We start from the raw sequence: 16,865 nt of genomic DNA on the forward strand, positions 1-16,865 counted from the left end.
ACTGAATGTGTGTGCATACTCACAGGCTGTAGTTTCTTTAGCCAGCTTGGCTTGGGCAGTGTTTGGCAGAATCCCATTCATTCATCCATGTGCGTTTTTCTTCTGTCTCCCACAGAATCATCCAAAACCGCATCCTGCTCGTCATCCTGGGGATCATCGTGGTCATCAGCATCCTGACGGCCATCACTTTTTTTGTCAAAGGACACTGATGCATCTGCTCTCCCTTGATAAACAGTGATCTTGGCTTGTTCTGAGTAATTAAGACAAAATGGTCACATGAATCATTCTTTCGTGCTGACAGGCCCCGAGTGACCCTCTGTCTCTCCCTTACCACTGTTGAGCTGAGTGCAGAGAGCGTAAAAGCATTTTCTATTCCTGTCTGCATGTGGGTTGGTTTCCTTTCTGAGGTTGGTCTTTGCCCAGATTTGTTGTTTTTTATAGGTAAAGGTGAATGCTTATTTGCCTTTAGGTAACTTCATAAGCTGTCCAAAATAGCTTTGGTAACGTTCTTCCTTACCTTGTGGACATGCCTGGGGTCATGGTTTGAGAGAGGCCATGGTGACTCAGTCACAGGAGCTCCTGTGTGTCACGTACCTCTCTTTACCAAACAGTCTTTTTACGCGGTCCATGGATTAAATGCCAGAAAAATCAAAGGCCAGAGCCAGTGAGCAGCTACTGGTCAGCCGCGCCCGTTCCCAGCATCGTCAGTGCAGCACCCTGCCTCTGCGACTTTATTACAAAGGAGCAGATTTACTGTCACTCGTCCAGAGAATTGATTTAGCCCTTTCCCTGGTTTTTTATTGCATATGTATATTTTGTATATACATATGTGTGTATGTATATTTTGTATACACATATGTGTGTATGTATATTTTGCCCAAGAGGTGGTTTTTTTGTTTTGTTTTGTTTTGTTTTGTTTTGTTTTTCTGAAGCCGCTCAGTGCCCACTTTTCCCAACTTTGGTTACTGGCAACAAGAAATATTCCCTCACCTTCCCCAAATGCCCCCGCCCCAGGATTTGCTGGCAGCATGAGCATTGGCACAGCATTTAATTGTGACCACATCTTCCCCGACCTGTTTCTGTATCTTCTCAGTTTTAACAAGAGCTCAGTCAACAGCAGCCCTCGTATAAGCAGGTCTGAGAAGGTTCTTGCTCAGCCCTTCCAGTATGGAAAGACAGCATGAGTCACTCGGAGAACCTGAGCAGGGCTCCTCCACCGCTGTGAAGTGTACAATGTGGTGACACAAATGGGCGGGTCCACTAGGAAAGAACAAACAATCAAGCAAACAAACAGAAAACCACCAGCCTCTTTCAAAGAATGAGGGATCGTGACTACTACACAAGAACCACTTGCATTTTCGAGGCAGCCGTGCAGCAAAGCCTGCCTCGGCTCTCCTCCATGCATGCAAACCCCCTCGGCTCTCCATGCATGCAAACCCCTAGCACATTCCGTCATCGTCTCCCATTTCTTTCTGTCTGAGGTAACTGGGAATTGTGTTCAAAATTAGTTCATTTGTGATCAGGTTTAAAAGTTCCCAAGCTGAGGTCATTTCCCCTCCAGTCATGAAGCAAATGTGTCCTTAAGACTCCGTAGGCCCTCGCAGGGCTGCATGCACTGTCTCTTTAATATAATTGGCAGCTTTGAACTCTTGAAAAGCCAACCTGCTCTCTTCATAAAAAATGCTAACCACCTGTGCTCATGGAGTAAGATCACGGTGCAGTTGATCTCCCACCACACACACAGGCGCGTGGGGGCACGCATACACACACACACACACACACACACTCTCAGAAGAGAACCATTATAGAGTAGAGAAGAAATACAAAATCCACCAGAGGACTTGTGCTAGTAGAAACAAGCAGGCCCTATATGTGTTCAGATGAATCATTTATTATTGTGTAAATAAAGGTGTAGTCTCTGTGTTGGAAGGATGGCGTAGGGTTTGGGCTGAACAAAGTAGGACAGCAGAGGATACAGGCTGGGAGCTGTGCTACCTTTCCTGTCAGCTAAAGGGACCAGCTCAGCAAGAACCTTTTATCCTGATAACTGAATTCTGGACATCCTAAATGTATCAAAGAAACCATTAAAAAGCAAGGAGACAGCATCAGTCTGCAATGTTGATGCTGGTGAAGGAGATCAAGGCCTCTGGTGGCCTCCTTGGAAATACTGGTTCTTAGTTAAGAATATACCTAAGTTCTGAGCTGTCTCTCCCACCTTCCTCTGTCCTCCCAAGTTACACCTTCCCAAGGCCACCTAACAGGCAGGCTGTAGCTCAGCACGGGCTCTTGCTGATCCCTAAGGACTTCACCAACATGCTGAAGCTGATGAAATGAGAAGTAAGGGAGGTGTCTGCCACTCACGTCTCTGCGGCTCTCTCTCTGCCGGGTGCTTTCTTGGCTATCACCAGTGATATTGGCTCAGCTCAATCGTAGGAGTGGAAATCTGTGAACCTATAATGCTTGACCTAACAGCACATCACATTCCCTGGGAATGAAGAACATGGATGAGCCCTGGGGCCGGGGCAATACCCTCCCATCTCCCTGCCCACCAAGGAAGGGAGAAAGCACTCAACTCTGAAGCAGGTGTCTATGTGTGGAAGGTTCTAGGTTCCTGTTATGTAGACTTCGGTTATTGAATATTTGTGAAGTTGGGAGCCTTTGTTTAAAAGTGTGTGGGAGGTGGTGGGGGGGGACAAAATGACAGCATGGGGGAGGAGGAAGAGGAGGAAGCCCTCACCATATAAAATTCATGCAGACTAAACAGTTTCTCTGACGGTATAAATAAAGCGGAAGCAACCCTGCTCCAGAATCAAAAGCAATTTAATTAAAGTCTCTTAAGTTGTAAAGAGTTTTAAATGTTCCATGTTGAGGGCGGATGCCTGCAGATACAGCGGGCCTGACGTCAGCGGGCAGGCCTGGGCTGCGAGGCCATTTGCTATTCTGTTTCAGGCAGGCTGGATTGTCTTATTTTGGAACCAGCTTGGTGGGGGGTTTGCTTTGCTACTGCTTCTGAGCCCTGAGCTTCAAAGGCTGAAATTAATGGCGAACAAAATTGTGCGGCTCTGGCCGTCCCATGCGGGGCGAGCCCGTTGAGGGTTATCATTAAGTAAAGAAATAAAGAGGGGGAAAGCCTGCCTGCTCCAAAAACCTCATCAGATAATGACCTCCGTGATTGGGTTTTCATTACCAAACAGCATCCAGAGATTACCAACTCATGGAAGAAGGGAGGGAGAGAAAGGAAGCCACTGTCTTTCTTTCTCTCTCTCTCTCTCTCTCTCTCTCTCTCTCTCTCTCTCTCTCTCTCTCTCTCTTTTGCACATCTTTTCTTTAAAACTGTCAGATCATTTCAGTATTTCAAATCCGAGGAAAACAGCCTGCCTGCTGCTGTATTTGAAGTTGTAATGGTGTCAAAAAGTCACGACTGACTGACAGCCGTCAGTCCCAGAGGGGCTCATTAAATCATAAAAACTTGACAAGGAAATAATTGCGCATGGCCAGCGACTTGGCGCCTGTTTAGACGCTTTTATTGTCTTTCATTATCAGTCCCCGCCATTGCGTTCATTAACAAATTGCATTAAACAACTGTTAAGGGCTAATGATTTGTTTATCGCTTTTTTATTATTATTATTTAAACATTAGCTGTGTCATGTGGTACCCCAGCAGCCTCTTGCCATCATCTGACTGAATATTTTTCCACTCCGAGCCCTGGGTACTGTTGGAATATGAAATAGATTATTCATTACTCTCCTCTTTGCCACTGATTTGGTTTCATGTAGTGTCTTCCACAGAGAAAGATGAAAACTTGTCAAAAATAGGTTATATCTTATTCGAAGGGGCAACAATAGCAGCAGGTACAGGCACACTTTAATATTTAATTAAGGTTGATGTTAACCCCTTTCAATGACTTCAGCTCTAAGTTACATTTAAATGCGGAAGAGAAAAATAATTGTTCTTAATTTGCAACCTGTTTGGCAGGCATTCTTCGATGGACTTACTGGAAATTTAGAGGGGAATTTTTAAATAATAAAATTTCCCATCATAAATATTTATAGTAGTTTGACTACGTAGCTGAGAATTGAGGGCAGTGATTTCCTCATCGCTTACCGGTGAACTGATTAGCCTCTCCGGGTGCTCTGCCTGGGAACAGAGGTGGCAAAATGTTATCTGGAGAGTCCCACAGCCAGGGACTGTAGGTTGTTTGTGGCCCAGGCTGCTTTGACAGGAAGTGCTGGGTCCCCAGCCCAAGGGCCACTGGCCTTGCCTTTCAGCTGAGAGTGTCATTGGAAGAGACTGGTCTTCAGTGAGGGCAAGCAGGAAAGGCCTAAAGGCAGATGCCTGCATCTGGGTTGCTGGCCCAGGAAGGTGTGCTGGGCGTCTCCAGCCTCTATAGCCAGCTCGCTCCTACCCAAGCTTCCCTAACGACTGCACACGGACTGACCTTCCACCCTTTCCGTTCCTGGGGCTTGCCATCGGTGAATTGATCGGCTTTTCCAGGGCCTGCAACCTCAAGGGGCCCGAGAGAACAAAGCCCTATCGTGGTCATCCGAAATCAGCCAGTCAGTCCTCTGCCACATCCCTGCTGTATCTAGTCTGCGGTTCATTTGTTTACCTTATGTAACATGGAAGCCACAGCCTTCAGGACTGGGGTGCTCTGGTAAAAACAGGGACAAGAGGCCTTTTCTCCATCCCGTGCTGGAGTGCCTCCCACCCCATCCCTTAGATGACGAGTGTGCTCTTTGCTGGGTACTATAGGTCTGAGCATCGCTCACCAAGGACAGATGGGTCCTGCAGTAGTCCTGTGCTGGCCAGGCAGGCATAAGACCTCCTCTCAGATCCTCTCGATCACCGCAGATGTAGAAATAGTGGCCGCACTTGGGTCTGCAGGGCCTCCAGGCTCTAGTCCACATTAGTCACGTGACAACTCACCTCCCTTACAGAGACCTCCACGCCTCAGCAGAAGACATGCCAGAACTATTTTTCCCAATGGGAAGGAAGATGGTGTGGTAAGCCACCCCCAGTGGAAAGGTACTGCCTGAGACAGGAAACTGTCCTCTGACCTGACCTCACCCTGTGCTATGACCTGCTCATTTTAACCTGACCCAAGGCTTATGTTTCTGTCTCTCGCCTGAGATGCATCGGGCCCTGCACAGTGACACTGGCTAAGCTATCCGTGTAATGTGATCAGTAGGCCAAGGTGATTTGGTGAACAGATCCATACAGGTCTGAAGCACATAGCCACTGCACCAAGATGGGTGATCGAGGGTGGCCGGGAGCATCCAGCCCAGACAGGAAATGAGTGTGTACCTGGAGCCCAGGCATCCAGGGGCACCCTTCACACTGTGGGACTGGGGCAGCCCCTCTCCCTTATGATTCCAGTCAGGGCCAGCTTACCAGAGGCACATGGCCAAAACAAGATGGGTGGGGTCTTGGAGCAAAGGACTAGAGAGTGAACTGGGAGATCCAGCCAGGAGTTGGGGCAGTGGGCTCAGCTCAAACAAGATCAGGAGAGTCGGTCACTCTGAGCCCTCTGTGCCTTTCCTTGAGAGCAGCCAGTGGTGGACAACAGGGATCCCTGCTCACACCACCTATACCGTCCCCATCCTCCCTGGATCCAGGCTCACACGGAGGCTGAGCTGTCCCCTCTTCTGAATCACCTCCTTGCTGGTGCTACATAAATAAGGGGGGGAGGGGCCATCCAGTTGAGGGGGAACCAGCTACAGGCAGAGTACCGGCCTGTGAATCTGTGAATTCCCACCCCTCCTTCCCTTCATCCAAACAAGGCCCTTTGGCATGAATAATAGCTGGGGGAGCCCAGGGAGGGGCAAAGCTATCTCTGCATCAGTATTGATCTGCAGCCTGCACATCCACCAGGGGCTGCCTGGGCTTTTCCTGCGGGCAGCACCTCGCTGGGCAGCATCCTCACTCCTCCCTGGGCTTCCCCCAGGTGTGTTGAGGAGGAAACCAGGAAGGCGGGGTGGGAGGCCAGGCACTTTCCACAGCTCAGCACAGCTCCCATGCCCCAAAGGTTTCTATTTTCAGCTGACCTTTCCACAAAATGCACTTGTTAGGGAGAAACAGGTTTTTCTGTTTGTTTCTGATGAGCCCCCCCCCCAAGTTGAAAATGAACACCTCCTCAGGCCCTAGCATCTCTCCACAAGGTTCTGCCAAGGGCCCAGGCCACAGAGGTATCCTCAGCCAACTGAAGAAGGCCCTGCATTGGGCCAAGCAGCTGGCATACTTTCCTGAGTCTCCCTGGTGACCGTCTCTACTTCCCTGCACTGGCTATATGGCTCCTCTGTACAGAAAGTCCCAAGGCCTTTGACCCTTGAGGGACATAGTACTGTGATGACAGCTAGGTACATGTCCAGGAACACTGAAATCCTATCACTGCTGTCCTTTGGCTTCTGGCTTAGAATGCTGAGAAAAGGCAGATTCAGCTTCCCCGAGGAGCCTCCACTACACTAACCAGCTCCTCTGGTTGAGAAGTCTGCCCCTCTCCTCATGACATCTGCCCACTTTGGGTGTCCACAGTGTGAGGTATGGCCGATGCCCTGCAGCTTCCTCTATTTCGGCCCCTCAGGGCTGTAGAGTCACAGCTACTCTCTTGCCTAGAGGCCCACACAGACCTGTCCTCTTGGCCAGGTTGCCAAGGAGACATGGAGTCTGAGGATAGACTCTACCAAGGCAAGGGGTGTGGGTCCTCTGGCAATCCTCATGAGAAAGGTGGAAGGTGAGCACAGGAGTTAGGGTAGGTGGCCCTGAGGTCTGGCACTGGTTCCTTCCATCAGCTTTTCCAGCCTTTCTGGTCCCAGCTCAGGGTTCAAGAAGTCCCAGGCCTCTGTGTCGTGCAGTTTGACATGTGGAGAAGGATTCAAAACAGATTGCTTATGCCCTGAGTGGACCGCCAGGCTGCCTAGTCTCGAAGAGATCTGACCATTCTCAATTGGCATGTCTTGGCTTTCACCTGAAGCATTGTTTCTGAAGAAAGGGAGGTATTAGAGTGAGGAGAACCAGGTGCTTCCAAGGAGCTCCTTCCTGTTCCCTCCCTCTCTGTTCAAAGGAGAATTGTGATCAGATTTAATCATCCGGTCCATGAATATTTGCACGCACCTACTCTATGCCAGGCCCCAAAGACATAGGTTTAAGGGGAAGTCAGAGAGCCTCTCTGTTCCAGGTTAGAGGTCCGAAATGTTTTCCCTCCCAGCATTCCAGTTTGCTTTCTGATCTCAGATCTCAGTCACAGGATCCCGAAGTGTCATGGAGAGGCCACTGCCCTCGCTGCCTCTGCCAGTACGCCTGATATCCACCACCCATCCCCATGAGCCACACAGCAAAGCACACTCAAGATGCAGCATCGGGCTTTCTCCCTCCAGTTCTGTGACCACATCTGCAAAGATCCAAGAGGAAATAAGCAGGAATCCTCTTCACCTGCAGGCAGGCAGGTCCCCATCATCACTGTTTCTGCACCCAGGACGGCCCTTGAAAGGGAGACAGGAATGGGGAGTGCTTAGATTAGGGCTGACTTGGAGGGTGGGGTCTTTTTTTATGAAAAAGGTTTGACTTGGCGGGCAACAGAAGCCCAAAATATCATAAAAGAGAAAAAAGTTGCAGAGTGGCTAAGAGGTGCACTGCGGGAGTGTTTCTGGGTTTGAACGAGGTGGACGCTCCGTGCAGAACAGTGAGCAGGGAGGAAATGGAGCAAGAGACATTTCAAAGGCTTCTGTGCCCTCCTCCTCCTCCTTCCTACCCCCCAAGCAGAAAGGGGAGAAAGAAACGGAATTTGTATCAACCTCCATACATACCCCCCTCTCCCAGGCAGTGAAGAAACTGATGTTAGGGTGTCTGATACTGGAGCAAACAGGGCCTGGGCACCCCTGCAAATGCAACCATGGTCTATATGGTCCACATCCCTCTCTGAACTCCTATGTGAAGAAAGAGGAGACCCACAGAGAAGGGCACTGTGTGTGTGTGGGGGGGGGGTGGACAGGAGAGGCAGAGAGTTGAAAGAATGGACTGCCATGGACCTGCATCCTCCGTGCTCAGCTCTGTCCGCCTTGGGAACATCTCGAGTGTTCTGGTGAGCTCCAGATCACAGACCCTTTGAGCTGTGCATGCCACAGGGCCGTGCTGTCCAGCCTACTCTTGTTTCCAGATGGAGGGAGAAGAGCATTTACTGACGATCTTCCAGCAAGTTGATAGCAGAGCCAGGGGTAGGCTCTAGGCCTTCGGTACCCCCTGCACAAAGAGGTGTCACCTTCAGTGGCACAAGCTGGAGATTTTGTCTTCGCGACCCTCCATTCCCACCCCATTCCTCTGATCTCAGGAGTCCCAGCCTAAAACATTCACAGTCCTCAGCTCAGAACCCACAGAGGTAGTAGAGTAGAGTTTACTGGAGTAGTGTTGGCCTCATGCCATTGGTGCTAAAGCTCCCACTGTGTGCAGACATTGCCTCCATCCCTGTTGGCTAGAACGCCTTTTTCTTTGAATGCCAGGTCTCTGCTCCCAGGGAACTAGCAGGGAAATGACCTATTTGTCTTCTTAGGGGAGCTGGTAAGGTCCTGCTGAGGAAGGCATCTCTAGCCTATCTCCCATGTGGTGTCTTCTCCGCCACTCTTCCACACCAAAAGCCTTGTAAGAAATAGTTCATACAGTTAGGAGTACCACCACAGTGAGGCTGAGCCCAGAACAGACTTTCGGAACTTATCTGCTGCCAGTGTCAAGGGTGTTGTTTCTCTCACAGTGGTCCTGGGTGCTGGTGGCCATGGCTAATGGACATTCATACCCAGCCTCATCCTGGCAGGGAGATTGATGAGACCTTGATCTTTTTTCATCCAGGCCTCTTCTGGCCAGCCTGGAACCGGGTCTTAGGGTTCTAGACCCTGCCATGCACTGGCCTGGGGCAAGGCCACTGCAAGCCATGCCCTACCCTCCCTAAGTTTTTCAGCAAATAGGAAAATGAAGCTAGAAAGTCTCTGGGAGAAGAGACTCTGGCAACTCCCAGCCATCCACTGTAATGTAAAAGGAATGTTTCTAAAAAAGAGCCGTGCTTTGGGGCAGGAGGGCAGTCTCTTATATGTAGAATCTTCTAGAAGGATGAGACCCCTGACATGCTAAACTTCTGAACAGTCTCAAATACAGAGGGCCCTGGGCTCAGAAGGGCCTCACACTTAGAGAGTAAGACTCTGCAGTTGAACAATCCTTAACAATCTAAGCTTTGTAAGTGTTTTTTGTAGGATAGTAGACTGTGACCTGAGGTCTTGGGACCCTCTTGGGATCCCATAACCTCTTGGTCCATTTCTCAGGGGCTCACTCCTCCACACTCAGGAGCCTATCTACACTCAGCACAGCATCCCAGCCCCCCAAAACTGCATCCAACCTACCCCCAAGGTAGAGATTAAGATGGGGGGTAGAGCATCACCAAGTGCATATGACCCCAATATTTTGAGGTGAGGCTTGGTGGCTGCAGTCCCCACCCAGGCTGTAGGAGTCGTGCACACTCCCTAGGAGAACTCCATGTGGGCGAGTTGTTGCTCATCTCATCCAGGTGCCTGGCATGTCTCCAGCGTTGTCCACCTGCTGTGGGTGCAGATAGAAGGCTTTGGGGCAGGGAGAGGCATTGGGCATGGTGCTGGTCCAGTGGGTATCAGTGCTTATGGGTGCCCCAAGCTGCCCCAGTGCCTAGAGGGGTCTGAGGGAACACCGCAGCAGGCAGCTCCAAGCACAAGGGGCTTCTCTACTCTTCACCATGAGTCCAACAGTCTCTTCAGGCCAACGCAGAGCCCTGCTGAGACAAGCCATGAAAAGCAGCATATAGCTTGGATGACTCCATGTACATGTTATATATCCCATTTTCCAGATGAATCTGGCGTCGTATAATATAAAGGTGAATGGTGAGAATCATGATAATAAATTGAATTTGGACTGATAATATTGCCAAATTAAAGGCACTGTGACAAGCTGGAAATGTCTGCCTTTTAAATTTTTATTTATGAGTGTGTATATGAGTCTGTATGCATATAGGTGTGCATGTGTGTGAAGGTGTTTGATTCCCACTGTCAGTTGGGCAGTTGGAAACCACCAGACATGAGTACTGGGAAGCCCCCTGCAAAAGCAGTATGTTCTCTCAACCCCTGAGCTATCTCTCCAGGTTATGGCTGCTTTTCTTAATAAGGAGTCCCACATTTTCATTTTGCCCCCAGGTCTCCCAAATTACATAGCCAGGACAGCCAAATGCATGAATTTCTCTCTTGTGCAACTATTGCCCTATCAGAAAAACTGATACACATTGAGTTTGCCCCTCAAAAAATCTCGGCCCCTTAAGCATGTGAGTATGGATAAGACCTAGCAAGAGGCTGGGTGGATGCAGTGGTGTTCACCTCCAAGTCCAAGGATGATCACGAATTTGGAAACAGAGAGACCCTGTTTCAACAAAGGAAACTAGCGGGGGGGGGGGGGGCGGGGCCTTGAAAGATTTAGAAGCCACCAAGGGGTTGTGAAGATAGGTGGTCAGCAGTCAGGAGCCCTGGGTTCAATTCCCAGCACCCACATGGCAGCTCAAAACTCTCTGTAACTCCAAGATCTGACAGTCTCACACAGGCACACAGGCAGGCAAAGCACCAATGCTCATTCAGGAAAAATAAGTTAGAAGAAGAAAAGGAGGAAAAGGAAGGAGGAGAGGAAGAAGGAAGAGGAAGGAAGGAAGAGGAAGGAAGAGGAGAGGAAGAAGGAGGAGGAAGAGGAAGGAAGAGGAGAGGAGGAAGGAAGAGGAAGGAAGGAAGAGGAGAGGAAGAAGGAGGAGGAAGAGGAAGGAAGAGGAGAGGAAGAAGGAAGAGGAAGGAAGGAAGAGGAGAGGAAGAAGGAAGAGGAAGGAAGGAAGAGGAGAGGAAGGAGGAGGAAGAGGAGGAAGAAAAAGAGAGGAGGAAGAGGAAGAGGAGGAAGAAGAAGAGGAGGAGGAGGAAGAGGAGGAGGAGGAGGAGGAGGAGGAGGAGGAGGAGGAGGAGGAGGAGGAGGAGGAGGAGGAGGAGGAGGAGGCGGCAGCTGCCCCTGCTGCCCCCAGTGTGGCCTTGTAACTCCAAGCCCAAGTTTTGTTTCCTTGCTTGGCTTGATTGGACTTTGCTCTCATTGTTTGGCTTCTTTTGTTTTGTAGTCTGGGGGTTGTTTGTCATTTTGAGACAGGCTATCACCATGTGGCCCAGCAAGCCTTAAAAACAAGTTATTCTTCCTCAAAGGAGACCTGGAGTGGCTCCTAGAGAAAGTGCAGGCCCTCCTGAGGGTCTGACTACCACTGACTGCCCAGGCTTTGGCCTCAGGTCTTCCTCTTGGATGTTACATCCTGGAACTGGGAACCACACACAGACACCCCATAGAGACTTTAAGATGCAGTAAAAGTTCCTCTGGCCCAAAAGCTGAGGCCCTAACATTGTGCAGAGCACCAGCCTTGACCGGCACCTAGCAGCTGGATTTTCAGGCCTAGGATGCTGAGATCCATCCCAAGCCAGCACAAGGAGGGTGAGTGTCTGCCAGGTTCCGAACCAGTGATGTGGAGCAAGTGACCATTCAGCATGGCCACCGTGGGGACTAGGAGAAATTAGTTAACAATTGTTTGGTTTCTCCCAACTTTCCTGGATGATAGCTGTCTCCAGTTAGCATTGGGTGGGTTTGGAGGATTTCCTGTATTGCGTTTCGAATGATGTCTTCTGGCTGCAGCTCATCTTTCCTGACGATAATTCATTAGGCCTGAAAGCCACTCCAGAGTGGGTTTAGAACCCATGTAGTACATAGTCCGTTAAACTGAGATCCGCTAATTAATCGCTCTTCTTGTGTAACAGAGCGATAGCGCTCCTTCCCCGAGGAATTGCAATTTCATGGCTCCTAATGATGCTACGATTACATTATCTGCATCGCTTAGGCTGGGGTGTCAGGAGCAGCGCTTGGAGCCTGTCTCGGGGATGGGGGAGAAATCACATGGAACCCAAGCGGGTGGGGGAGGGGAGGTAGCCTGGCCTGTGCTTGTTAATGCATGGCTGTTTTAACATCTCACTCAGGAATTAGTCCCAGTCCCAGAGACTCCCAGCTCCACACTGCCTCTTCCCCCAGAACCTTCACGTTTTATCTCTAATATTTACAGAGCGGTGACTTATTAATAAATCTGTGTATTTGCTGTATTCCACAAAGTAATTTATCTCAGCATTTATTTTTATTAGATTTCTTAGAAATGTGGTTCTGCCTGTTATTGATATAAGTAATACATTGCGATGGTTGTTTCCTGAACTAACTTGTATCATTGGATGAGTTAAATAAAATGTAAAATGTATAATTCCAAGGTCTGCTGTTTCTTTTGCATTTTTTTTTCCTAGTGGAAAGGTAGGTATGGACCTATGCTGAGCATTGTGTACTGTGAATACAGTTCACTGTCACCTTTTAAAGATGGTGACACTTGGAAGGCTCATTTTTCGAGTGTTTATCTTGTTTTCATTTGTGTGGCATCTGCCTGGGGTACAGCTGTGTGTACTGGGTCATGTGGAAGCCAGCTCAGCTGGTGGTGCTCAGGTCCCAGCCACCTTCTCCAGAGTGAGTCTTAGCCTGGAGCTCACTAACTATACTAGCTGCCGCTGGCCTAGTGGGCTCCCAGGATTTGCCTGTCTCTGCCTCGCAGAAAACTCCAATCCTCATGTTTGCAAGGTAAGCATTTTACCAACGGGGCTAACCCTGCCCCCCAGCCCTCTTATTAATCTTGTGAGACAAGGCCCCCGTGTTTTTTTGTGCCTTAGCCTGTCTAAGAATTTTTCCTCTTTTAATTGAATTTTTTATTTATAGTTTGGCATGACAATGCATACCTCTAATCCCAGCACCCCGGAAGAGGCAGGCAGATCTCTGAATTCAAGGCCAGCCTGGTCAACAGAGTGAGTTCTGGGACAGCCAGAGCTACACAGAGACACCCTGTCTCAAAAAAAAATTATTATGTATGTACAGATGTTTGAGCCAACACACACACACACACACACACACACACACACACACACCCCAGAGGCCAACTTACAGGAATTGGTCCTTTCTTTCTACCATGTGGGATCTTGGGATTGAACTTGGGTCCTCAAGCTTGGTAGGAAGCTTTGACCCACTGGGCCATGTCATCTACCCCTATGGCTTTTTCTGAACACAGAACTTTATTTAATTTTCTGTCAACTTTTCAGAGAGATGGCAGACTTGACTCTGAGTGTTCCTGCCACGGAAAGGGTGGGTAATCAACTCGTCTCCCCACTGAGCCTCAGAGAAGGTTGCACTCAAATGGGAGATCCCGTTAGGTACCCCATGGCACTCACCTTCAAACAAGTGACAGACTCACCTGTCACGCTCATCACGGGTAAATAGAAAGGTGTAGGTCTGTAGCACAGCATACAAATACTGTCTTTTATCGTTTAGAGCTGTTTGGGTTTTGGTTTTTCCTATACAGATTTCTCATGTTGGGGGTGGGTAATTAAAATATTTCAAGAACACTGCATACTCTTAATCCTAACACTGAGGAGGCTGAGGTAGGGGGATCTTGAGAACAAGGCCAGCTTGAGAAATCCTGTCTTGTGGAGGAAAGGACTTTACAGGAGGAAACTGTTGGAGATCCTGGGCCAGGCATGGGAGGTTCCTGTGGTGCTAGCACTTTCGGAGTCAGAGACAAGCACAGAAGGCCAGCACGAGCTGCATAGGAGACTGCCTCACAGATCCGAGGGCTGGGCACAGAGCTCAGAGACAGAACATGTGCCAAGCTCACGGCTCAAGTCCCAGCACCAAAATTTATTCATTACAACATATTCTTTCTGGGGCCTAGAAATGGCTCTGCAGTTTAGAAAATATACTGTTCCAGCAAAGGACTACAATTCAGTTACCCAGCATTCATTCATTCATTCTCTCTCTCTCTCTCTCTCTCTCTCTCTCTCTCTCTCTCTCTCTCTCTCTCTCATACACACACACACTATTCATACACACTCACATTTATACACAGACTCACACTCATACACACACTCTTACACACATACACTCACATACACACTAAGTAAATCTTTTAAAATGTATATTCGTTCTAAGAATGCTTTAAAGCTACCTTTTCATACTAAATGACCAGTGTCGACAAGGGATCGAGAAGGAACATTATCTCTTGCCTTCCCCAGGTCTCATAGCCAGAGAGGGAACCCACCAGCTACCTAGAGATTACCTGTCTTGGAGTTCAGCTCCAGGGGCTGGTTGAAAGCTCAGTCTGCTTAGGTAAGCTGATTTGAGTCTACCCATTGCCAAATGTATTCAAGAAGAAATGTCTAGCTTCCATCTGGTAAGCTGCTAGTGCCCTAGTAAACACCCCTGTCCACGTTCATGCAAGCAGCCCTAGTTAAACTCTCTCTCTCTCTCACACACACACACACACACACACACTCACACGCACGCACGCATGCACGCACAAATGCGCACGTTCATGTAAAGGGGGGGGCTGGTTGGAGGAAGAAGGAGAGACAGATGGGAGTGAGTACCTATCAAAATACATTATGCACGTGAATGAAATTGTCAAAGCACCAATCAAAGATTTTATAAAGAGAAAAAAGCAGCAAAAAAGAAATTTGAGGACACACTTAGAACACTCTTAAAATGTATATGAACTAAGAAAATAGAGACTGGGAAGTGGTTAAATCTAAGAGTGAATTTATAACAATAACATCCACAGAGATTTGAAGAACAGTTCGTGTAAGATGCAGGAGTCAGTCTACTACACATGGTATTTGGGTACACATGTCCCCCCTGGATAGCAGAGTCATCCCTGAAGAACCCAGCTCCACAGTGGTGGCAAAGGAAGGCATGGAGTCTGTAGAACAGAGATCCAAATCAAGACCGTTCACCAGCGAGCGGAGCAGTGCCTGGCATCCATATTTATTGGCAATTGGCAAGAGAGTGCAGAAGAGAAGGCGGCTCTCCCAAGAGCACTGGGAAGTCCACCTTACCACCACGCGGGCCACAGTCTCGGGTGTCCCTACCCAGGATTAGTAGTTCGTTTCAGCTCGCAGCTGCCAGAGTGATGGTTTGAAAATGAAAACCATATTTTAGAACCTTATGGTTTAAAGTCTTTTGTTCTGGTTTTCTAACCACAATTCCTTCTGTGGCCTGCCCTGCCCTGCATGGCCAGACACTGGCCCTCAGTCTCTGGCCCAGTCTCGCCTGCTTTCTTTCTCTCACATTCCAAGCTCTCTCACAACTTGGAGCCTCTTGTCTGGGACCTGCCTGGCCCGTCTGTCTGCTCATTGGCTAAATCTCACCTGTGCTGCCAGATGAGTGACAGCATCTGAGACTGCCTTCTCTGACTCAAGGAGAACCACCTCTCTATCTCTTGGGTGCTATTACTTCTCAGAGCCTGCTTTATTTCTCCATTTTTGTTCCCTGGTTGAGCATGGCACATGGTGGGAGGGAGGGATAGACAGACGGAAGCATGGATGAGTGGTTGAATGGTAGAAACTTCTGTCGTTTCAGACAGCCTAAAGCGGGTGAAATGTCACCACGGGGATGTTGTCCCCATCCAAGGTGTAGGCAGTAGACTGTGTGAGGCAAGAGGCAGGGCAGGGCAGGACCACCTGGCACACTGCCCTGATGCTCTGGCCTTCGGTGCTTCTCTTGCAAGTGCTGGGAGCAGCCTGCAGCGGAGGGGGTGACGGAATCCTCTACAGGAGTCTTTCTCTTCAGGTTCATTGAGTTACCAAGATCCTCCCCCATCTTAAGAGGGGGGCCGAGGCTTCACCAGGGCCAGCCTCATTTGGATGTGCAGCACCGCAGAGCTCCGGTGCTGAGATTTCAAAACCTCCAGTACACTAAACGTGAAACTTTTGTTCAAATTTCAAGGATTTTGATAGCCCAAGTGAATAGACACCGCCTATTGATTTTCCCCTTACAATGACTCTTGGATAACCTATTTTCTCATTTATTTTTAAAGACAGCTCATGAGATTTCATAGCAATTCTGCCCAACCTCCTAATATCAAAATCCCTCCTTGACCTGAAAATTGTAATTCCGCTGTAGATCACAGCTACTGAATATTACCTTTTACTAAGCTGGTTAAATAAAATATGTCCAACTCACTAGATCCCACAGCCGTGGGCTGCAAGCCTAACGATCCAGGGCCGAGGTTTCTGCCTCTGCACGCTCACCAGCCCATCGCTCCTGCAGGCCAGCACTAAAGCGTGGTGAGGCTACCATCAGCTCAGCGTTGGAATCTAAGGAAGAGCCGAGGAAAAGGCCGGCTCAGCTGATCTTCAATGATTTTCTTGTAAAACTTTTGCAAGGGAGACCTGGGCTGTTTGATGTGTTCTAGACAATCAAATGGCCCCAGAGTCTACAGCACAGTGGCTGCGTTTTTCTCCCTGGTGAGGAGGGAGGGAATATCTGATGTGGGGCACGTTCAAACGACACCAAGGCCTTCACACTGATAGACCAGATAGATGACACACGTGTGGAGGAGGACACACTGTGTGAACCTGAGAAGGCTGATCCTGCCACCAGGACCCTTGGTTCAAGGTTGACCCGGCTACAAAGGGCCCTAGTGGGATTTAGGGTCTCCTATTCTGTCTGAGCTCCTTCAGCCTTGTGCATACCCATCATGGTCGCCTTCCCTCCCTTACCACCTCACACATATTTCAAAGCCAGTGTTGCCATCTAAAGTCATAGCCTCTGGGTTTCGCTATCTTACGCCTTGACCTACCCTGTCTGCTGCCCTCTGTTCCCACCTAGTGTAGTCACAGTCCCACTGTGTCCTTACTCATACACAGTTGGAATTCGCATGACTTAAGGAGAGTGTGCCATCTTCAGTACTGAACACAGGGGCTATTTGAGTTGACAGA

The 16,865-nt window shown here is 49.1% G+C and overlaps 1 protein-coding gene across 6 annotated transcripts in view; it reads left to right on the forward strand.

Moving 5' to 3' along the window:
- Nucleotides 1-3,596, forward strand: part of Vti1a (vesicle transport through interaction with t-SNAREs 1A) — a 301,616-nt gene extending 298,020 nt beyond the window's left edge. For all 6 annotated transcript variants that reach the window (XM_076924729.1, XM_076924657.1, XM_076924746.1 and 3 more), the window contains one exon: nt 116-3,596. Coding sequence is in view for 3 of the 6 variants with exons in the window: in XM_076924657.1 (XP_076780772.1) it covers nt 116-209 (94 nt within the window). In the remaining 3 variants the exon portion in view is untranslated. The remainder of the gene's footprint in view (nt 1-115) is intronic.
- Nucleotides 3,597-16,865: the final 13,269 nt, after the last annotated feature.

The sequence above is a fragment of the Arvicanthis niloticus genome, chromosome 1 (genome assembly GCF_011762505.2).
Source record: "Arvicanthis niloticus isolate mArvNil1 chromosome 1, mArvNil1.pat.X, whole genome shotgun sequence".
NCBI classification, from domain to species: domain Eukaryota; kingdom Metazoa; phylum Chordata; class Mammalia; order Rodentia; family Muridae; genus Arvicanthis; species Arvicanthis niloticus.